Below are 9,297 nucleotides of genomic sequence, written 5' to 3'. Positions count from 1 at the left end.
AGAGGTTAAAATTAGAAAGAAAAAAAAGTTGACCAAATAAACCCCTTAAATGAATTTATCTCAAGCTAATGTTATTCCAAATGAAAAACATAGTGAGTCAAAAAATAAAAAAGTTAAAAACATTAGTAATTTTGAAGAGAGCTAAAACTTAGTTAAATATCAAGAAGCATTCAAATAACAATTAAGCCAAAAACTCTACAAGTTGGTCCATAATGCTCAAATAGTAGTTACTAAGTACTAAGACATATAATAAATTCTTTAAATTGGTCCACATAAGCCAACTGCAGCAAAACTAATCAAAAGCCAAAGTTACCTTAACATAGGATTCTTTACATTAATTTAAGTACATTAGATTAAACTAATAGCAATAAAAGCATAGGAGCACCAAATTTTCCGCTTGTGAATCTAGATGAGAATAAACCTGCAGTGAAGAAAACCTGCAACAACAAATAACCAACATTACTTATTAAATGATAACAAAAGCAAAATAGAAAAAGTAATTATTCTCAAATAAGCACTTACTTGGATCAGAATTAATCAACATAGCAGTTCCACCAAAGTTACAAGTTCCACCATTTCTCTTATGTTTCTGCCAGTAACTATTAAAAGCATAAGAAGCATGAGCAACCAATGTATCAGGATAGTAACAATTCCCTTGTGGAGTAGTAATCTCTAAACAATCAGCAGCACCTTCACCACAAGCATAATCCAAAGCTTGTTGCAAAGTTTCTTCAGGAACACTAGGCTTAGCAACACACCAAAGTTTCTGAACAGGAACATTTTGTGGATAAGGTGAAATTGAAGGTGAACCATGTTGAATTGGATTGCAGGGTGGTAAATTGAAACCATATTGAGGTGAATTAGCAGGAGTAAGAAACTGTGGTGGTAATGGTGATGGTTGTTGTTGTTCTTGAGGGGCAAAATTGGGAGAAGAAATTGGTGGTGGAGATGAAACAATTTGAGCTAAAGGAGGTAAAGGTTTTGAATTTGGTTGATTTGAAGGAGACCCAATTGGAAAATTCAAAGGGGGTTCAGCAATTTCTGGAAATGGGGTTGGTTTAACAGGAATAACATAAAGTTTTCTGTTTAAGGTTTTTGTTCTTTCTTTTGGGACAATGTTTGTAGCAACATTTATGATGTTGTTAAGGTTGAAAAATCCAATCTTTTTCATGGATTCTAAGTGGGAAGTAATAAAGTTTACATTTTTATCTGAATTTGTGATTATAGAAAATGTTGAGTTAACCGTTTGAAGAAACTCAATCATAGGTTTAACTAATTTGAAATCAGGGTTTTGATTAAAACAGATTAAATCAAAAGCAATGGAAACTTTAATGTCTTTTTCTAAACCCCATCTTGTGAGTGAATGGTAAAGATTTTTCAAAGCAGACAGAACAACATTAAGGTTATTGTTTTTGTTTTGGTCTTGTTGGTGACAGAAAGTTGAGGTTTTTCCAATAATGTTGGTGATTTTTGATGAAGGGTAATATGGGAAAATATTTGACCTAAGCCATTTTTCAGCTAATAAAATGTTGGTAGAAACTTCATTGAGATCTTCATTGTTCAAAGAAACAGCTAAAGGAAACTCACTGTTTGATGAAGCTGTTACAATGTCTTCACTTGTTTCACATAGGTTTAAGAACTCAATGTTTTGTTCACCAGAAAATGCAACAATGCAAGCTACAAAAATACAAAAATAAAAATAAAAGGGTTTCATTAGATAATAATAATCATAATAATAAATAATAAAGTATCTTTAAAAAATTACAAATAAAAAAATGAAAAAAAGATGAAGAAATTAAAGCATTGTTACATTGAGAATGAAAATTTTGAGACATTTTAGTTGAAGATTTATTTTCTTACCAGTAAGAGCTAGAGAGGAAAGAAAGACAAGATGAAATAGCCACACCATTTTCATTTTTTTTTACCTGCCAATAATCACAAGGTTATCAGTGTCTTGTAGGTTTTCTTGTTTCTTATATATAGGACCTTTGTCCTACATGAGTATTGCAGAGGAAGACACTTTACCTTGTTAATAGTAATTTTTTGTCTCAAAGGTTGTACCTTTTTCTAGTAAAAATAAATAAATTTAATTGAATAAACATTTTAACACTGTTAAAAAAAGATAGTTCTTGGTCCACATAAAAAAAAAAAAAAACTGTTTATGCACTCTGATTGGTTACAGGAAAATAATGTTTACAGAAAAAAAAATAGAAAGTAAAGATGTACCCAAAAAAAATGGAAAGTAAAGGAATAAGATGACTAAAATGGAAGTAAAGGAATAAGATTTTCACATAAAAATAAAAATATTTTTTTTGTTTACAACGGAGCGGGGATCGAACCCAGGACCTCTTGTTTGAGTATATAATTGAATGAGATATTTAAGTAGAAATTTAAAGTTAGAAATTAGAATGTACATAAATTAGCTTGGTAAGAGTCTTATCTATTGTAAAAAAAAAAAAATTTACGTATCCCAGAGTATTAGTTAAGAATTGTCTTAGGTATATTGTAAACTAAAAAAATAATAAGAGTTTTCTCTAATTAGAATGCAAATTACGAACTGAGTTTGTATCAATATCTTACGATGTAAACTCGGTTTGCAGTTTCATTATAGAATGCAAACTCTTTTTCCACTAATTTTTACTATTTAAACACTCGAATCCTAAGTAGTGACGTGAGTAAATTGGGAATGCCAAGAGGCGCGCAAGAGTAACGGGGCGCGAGTAGAAATTTTTGTATCTCAATAAGAAAGAAACAACCGCAAAGTCACTCCCAAGTCCCATACTCAGGTACAAAGTGAAAATTTCTCATCCCACCTACCCACTTTCTCACCACACCCCTGGAAATTCCATTTTTGCCCTTGGTCAAAAAATTCGGAACGCGTTTTCTGAATTTTTTTTGCCTTTAAAAACAACTTCGGAATGTGTTTTCCGAATTTTTTCCAAATTTGAACTAAAAAAATTCGGAAAACGCGTTCCGAATTTTTTGACCAAGGGTAAAAATGGAATTTTCAGGGGTGTGGTGAGAAAGTGGGTAGTGGGATGAGAAATTTTCGTACAAAGTGTCCGCTGTATCCTTCCTTCTTTCATAGCCCATGGGCCTTAGTCCCAAGGCCCAAGTGGTTGGTAGGTGGCCCAGTTCATAAACCAGACAAACCATTTTTTAGAAGAGAATGCTGTTTAATTGGGGTCCACCTGGTCAACATCTTTTTTCCTCACTCACGTCAGCATCGTTGTTAACTAACGTTACTGTCAGGAATAAATAAATTGACCGTTATTATGTACCGACTCATTTTTGTAGTTTTTGTTCAAGAGTCATAAGAACTTTTTTTATGGTAAGTGAATCATAAGGTTTTTTTTTTTTTTTTTACAATAACATATGTTAAGTTATTTAAAATTAATAATTTGTCTTGAGTAAAAAATAATAATTAATAATATATAAAAAATAATATTTAAAAACTATACTGCACAAATTCTAAAGAAATATTGTTTTCCTTTGTTCAAACGTTATTCATATTGATACTATGTTTTTTCAAAGACAAAATAATGATTTTTTTTTTGGTACAAAAAATAATAATTATGTTTTATGTTTATTTATTCTTTTTTATAATACTAGTAAGTAATGATGTTTTATTGATTAAAATATATAATTAAAATATTTTTATAAATAAAAAATAATAATTGCGATAACTATAATCACATATAGTTAAATAATAGATATTATTTTAAAATATGATTATATTTAATATTAGTATATGAGTAAAAAAAAAGTTGTTTAGAAATATTAGATTTTTTATTAATTTATATCGTAGTTTGTTTACATTTTAATGTAATAGATCTCTTATAATATTTCATAAGTTTGAAAGAATGTATCATTTTTTATTTTATTAGTGTAATAATATAAAATTTTAGTTTTCTTTATATGAGTTGCAATTTTATAGTCAAATGTCACTTTGTTTTTTATTTTTGATGTATCCCTTATTTTATTATTTTCAATAAGAGTTGGAGGCATACCTAATTATACTTGTAGACAATATTGCTCAAAAGAAATGTTAAAAAAAGTTTTGATTATAGAATATGATTCATATATGGTGGCTTTGACTATTTGTTCCACGTGTTCTCATTTTTTGAAAATTATGTATCAAATAGCATATTTTGCTTACTATGTTTTATGCAATTTAAGGTTTCAAATAGCTTATCTACTTACTCATCTCTCGTTTTCTTGGAGTTTATTCTTACATATTCACTTGGTGAAATTTTATTCCAACTTTATTAGTCCCAATTTTTTAGTCTATTGTTTGGTTCACTTTTTTTTTTTGCTTGGTCCTTTTGTTTTTGGTTTGTTTTTCTTTTTCTTGGTGAGGTTTGTGTCTCTTCAAAATTATTGTTAGTTTTTGTCCCTCTTATTTAATATTTTCTTGAACATTTATTTTCTTATTATATTATATAAACTTGAATATTTGTTGTTGTCAATATATAAGTTTAGACGAAGATTTTATATATTTGAATTTAGGTTTAGTTATTTGGTTAAGGTAAAGAAAGTCTTATAGATGAATTTAAGATTTAACATGTGTCATCTTCTTATTTGCTTAAAAAAATGTCATCTTATTCTTATAAATATTCCACTATTTTATTTTCAGCCGTAACGTAAACATTCTTTTAGAATATGTACTTAATTTATCCAAAAAGTTATATTATTATGTAAATTAAATTAATAATTTTTGAATTATTGGTGAATTTTAGTTGTGTGTAAATATGTTTAAATATATGTGTGATTATATTTTCTAAATATATGTAAATATATTTTAACATCTACGGTTTTAATAATTTCTAAAATTTATTTTGACAAATGAGCATCAACAATTTTTATTTAATAATTTTTGTCTTTTTTTAATTTAATTTAGAAAATTTTTAGTACAATTCTAAGTGGGAGGAAAAAGTATTTAGCACAATTTCTAAACTAACATGTTTTTAGCACAATTCTTTTCATCGACTCATTTTATGGTTGTAAGAATAAGATGACATGCGTAGATTAAAATAGGACCGTCCATTAAAATTCATATATACTCATATTGAACCATCCAGATTTAGGCAAGTGTTATACGATAAATGCATGAAGATTATATATATGGACAACCTCTAAGTCAAGTTGAATCAATATAATTGCTTGCATGTATTACAATTATAAGAACCGCATGACTTGAGTGTCAACTACAAAAAAAAAAAAAAAACTTATTTTAATTTCTACTTTGTTTTTGTTTCTATATTTCTCTTGATCGAGATCAAGTAGATCACCTACACATTGTAGACAATATAGTATTTAAAAATGAGACACATATTTATATTTCTAAATTATTTGGATTGTCCTCTTTTAATTGAATGCCTCCAACATCAATATACCGTCGATCTATATAAATTTTAAGGCACTTCAAAATCAATAAATAGAAGTCTATTTTATCTTCTTCAACTTATTCACATGAAAATAATTAATTATATTCCCATTAATCAACAATTTTTTATACAAATCTTTTACCTTATATAAAATAATAAATGAAAAAGAAAATAAGAAACAAATAAGCTAAAACATTAGACTAATAAAATAATAAATGAAAAAAAAAAGTTGTCTAATTACAAACATTATATCAATAAAAAAAAAATGATGGTTTACAAACTGCCATTAGAGTTAAATACACATCCTTACACGAGGTGCCATTTCATAGGCTTTATAAGGAGCAAGGATGCAACGTAAGCAAAAATATAAGTATGTTTTATCCTGTTCTCCTCCTTCACATGAAAAAATAGTCACATTCATTTTAATCGATTCAACTCAAAGTTTAATTAATCATCGAACAAAAACCGGTTAATATTTAAAAAAATATCCAACCTAAAAAAGAAATAAAAAAATGATTAGAGATGTTCTAAACTCAGAGTAATAGAAAAATTCCAATTTACAAACATATTAATAGGCAACTATCACATATATGTATATCAATTTCTTAATCAATCACATGTAGACATACCTGGTATTCTAAGAGGTTAGACACCATCACATACCAAGGACAAAAACCAATATACTTATGATGTAACTATATATATGCACACAATAGCTTTTAAATCAATTCAAGACACTATAATATGTAACTTTAAGATATGAAAGGTGAAGATGCATAACTTTTTCTCATGGAGATGTTAGACAAAGAAACCATAGAGTTTTTGCCATGAGATAGATAAATTAAAATTTTGTTAAAACATAGAAGGTAGACTTCCTGATATGGTGGTGGTGATAATTAGCTTTTGGATTAACTTTATATAGGGCTCGTGTTTGATAATTAGCTAAATTTACATATTCAATATTAGTGTCTCCAAGAATTCTTTGTTTTCAATTGCATTAATAGGAAATTGTAACATACAATATATATTTTAATAATATATTGCAATGCAATTAAAACAATAACATGATGCATCATTCCACCTTTCATTACTTGCAATTCATTTTTGTCTCAATTCAACAACAATAAATTGTGTTAGTTTTTTTTTTAATATATTATTATTGTTTATTATTTATTATTAGAGTAACTCTATTATATGAAATATGAAAAGGTTTTAATAAAGATTGTAGACTTTTCTTATAGAGTGCCACATCATCACAATAATTTATATGTCTAAGTAGAGTCATAAAATTAGAAGTATGATCCCTTTTAATTCATTAGGCTAAGTAGAAGTATGATCTCTTTGGTTTCAAGCAGTCCCTTCTAAACAATATAAGTAATGAAGAATGATCCCTTTTAATTCATTTAGTATTGAAAGAATATATTTCAAGCAAGAGAGACACACGTTTTTTTTATTATTAAATTCAGTTCTTTAAGGGATTGATCAAAGAGGTTTGGAATATCAAAGTGACTCACTTGCTTGAAATATAATGATTCCTTTTTTTATTAGTATTGAAAGAATTCCAATAGTCATGAATATTTTGTGGTTATATAAATCTTATATATTAGTTGGTCCATTTTAATTTAATAATTTTTCATTTTCGTTAGTTGGTCCCTTGTAAGAAGTTATATAGTGATAATTTGATATATTGATAATTAAAATTAAAATGATTTAATTAAAGATAATTAAAATTAAAATGATTTAATTAAAGGAAATGATGAAAAGGTTTTTTAATAGATATTGTAAACTTTTCTTATAGAGTGCCACATCATCAAAATACTTGATTGTAAGCAACTCAACATTCCTTTTACTTGTAAAAGATACTTCTTCATTTAATCATTTAAAATATTGGTAGCTTTAGCATTTTGTTTTAATTTATTTTCAAAACTAGTGTTTTAACATTGGAGTATATTATATATACAATATCTATGTAAAATAAATTTTATTAGAGCCGAATTGAAATTGAAATTTTGTTTTTTAAAGAAAACATTGTATTATAAGGAGTATAAAATGTACTCATGAATCTCTACGATTCATGAATTACTTTAGATATCATTGATTCAAAATTGTAGAGTCAAAATTCAAGTAGATAATATTAACAAGTCTTCCCAGAACTTATAAATTAAAAAACTCTGAAGATCTACGAAGATAGATGGGGTAAGAATACTACCCGAGATGAAAAATGATGATACTTTTTAGATGGTGAAAAAGAAAGTGATAAACTACTCTATGCTCAATCTTCACCTCATTGACATCTCTAATTAAGAATGATCTCGAATTTGATTTTCACCTCAAATTAATATTCAAAAACTAATTTTTGTTTTTTTCTTTTATGAAAAAAGGCCCCAAAATTCATACCTATTGAGAATGTTTTCATGTTAGAAGTTTTTTTTTTAATAGTTATTTTTAAACGAGGGATAATCTTAGCACTATTAATAAACTCTTTTGATTGGATTTGAACTTTAATTTGTTGCATTATAGAATATTAAGTCATTATGCGAGACACAACTTGTTTGAAATGGAGGAAACCCTGTTATGAATTCTATATTATTTTTTAGAATATAAAATTTTAGATGCGTTGGATCTATGAAATTCTCAAAGATAAGGGCATACATCAAGAGTTAGACAGGGTTACTATTTTATTTTTTTATTTTTTTTGAAAACTTGTTATCCGGCCCTACGACCGAGGATTAATATTTAATAAAGAATTTTTACATATCCTGTACCAACAAAATTCTTATGCTGACAGAGAATGCTAAACTCACATCTGAAATATGAGTCGGTTTGTTACAACTAGACTAACATTTGTTGCCTGCGAATTTGATATTAAGTTTTTCGCTATAAAAAACACATAAAATGTTTATTTATTATTTAATGGAAATTAATAAAAGGAAATTCTCATATATTTGCTTTTTTTTTGCCTTAGATGTAGTGACAAACAAATCATACACATAGCTATGAAGTCTCGATTCGAATTAAGATTAAAGGGTTTTCCTAATCCTAATATCATTTTTTTAGCTGAACTATGAGTTGTGAAAAAAATAATTTATTATCAAAAGGAAATAAAGACTTAAGTTTAATTAAAGGCAAACCTGTACAAGCTAAGTGGCAAATCGCATAGTTTGCAAGAAAAGCACAACTTCAATCATTCCGTTTTTGTGAAAGAGAGGATAACATTGTCTTTGCTTAGTGGAAGAGTCCAAATTAAAAAGGAACAATAAAAAGCGATAAAGCATCAACGTTGGGCGCGTGAGGATGTCCCCTACACTACACAGCACAAGGATGGTCGGTGAATGAATCAACCTGCTATATCTCTATAGTGAGTAGTGACAGTGTATAAAGAAAGCAGAAACAAAATAAGAAGAATACGTTATGACCCCATGAGTCACTTTCCCTAAAATTATTACTTAGTAGTACTACTTAATTATAAAAAAAAGTTAATAATTAATCAATTAATAAATGATACGTAGTGTCCCATAAGTGTAGCTCAAATGGTAGCTATCAGGGACATTATTGAAGTGACCGAAGTTCGAATTCCAGATTTCACATTTCTCCACATTTAAATGTGTGAGACTCTAGCTACTAGACTATTTAACAAAAAAAATAAAAAAATAGAAGGTTATGAATTTTTGTCATAAAAAGAAGAAGAAGGTTATGAGTTCGATTTGAACCCATGTCACAACTAACAATACTAAATTGACTATTTAAAAAAAAATTAGAAATATTTTTAGAGAAATTAGAGTTTGAACTCTAAATTTCTTACTTCTTCCTAGTTATAATACCTAAGTCTAGAGTCGCTAGACACTAGATTACTTACTAAAATAAATGCCTGAAAAAAAATATTTAGACAACAAAAATTGATAAATTTATT

At 27.4% G+C, this 9,297-nt stretch overlaps 1 protein-coding gene across 1 annotated transcript; it reads right to left on the bottom strand.

The window, feature by feature from the left end:
* Positions 1-227: 227 nt before the first annotated feature.
* Positions 228-1,996, bottom strand: LOC123906333 (glucan endo-1,3-beta-glucosidase 12). The gene is made up of 3 exons (XM_045956236.1): positions 1,861-1,996; positions 523-1,677; positions 228-437 (listed from the first exon to the last, which is right to left on the bottom strand). The coding sequence occupies exons 1-3, from the start codon at positions 1,913-1,915 to the stop codon at positions 406-408; spliced, it is 1,242 nt and encodes a 413-aa protein (XP_045812192.1). The 5' UTR covers positions 1,916-1,996; the 3' UTR covers positions 228-405.
* Between the last annotated feature and the right edge of the window lie 7,301 nt (positions 1,997-9,297).

Source organism: Trifolium pratense, linkage group LG2 (genome assembly GCF_020283565.1).
Source record: "Trifolium pratense cultivar HEN17-A07 linkage group LG2, ARS_RC_1.1, whole genome shotgun sequence".
NCBI classification, from domain to species: Eukaryota; Viridiplantae; Streptophyta; class Magnoliopsida; order Fabales; family Fabaceae; genus Trifolium; species Trifolium pratense.
This window is presented reverse-complemented; position numbering and strand designations above follow the sequence as displayed.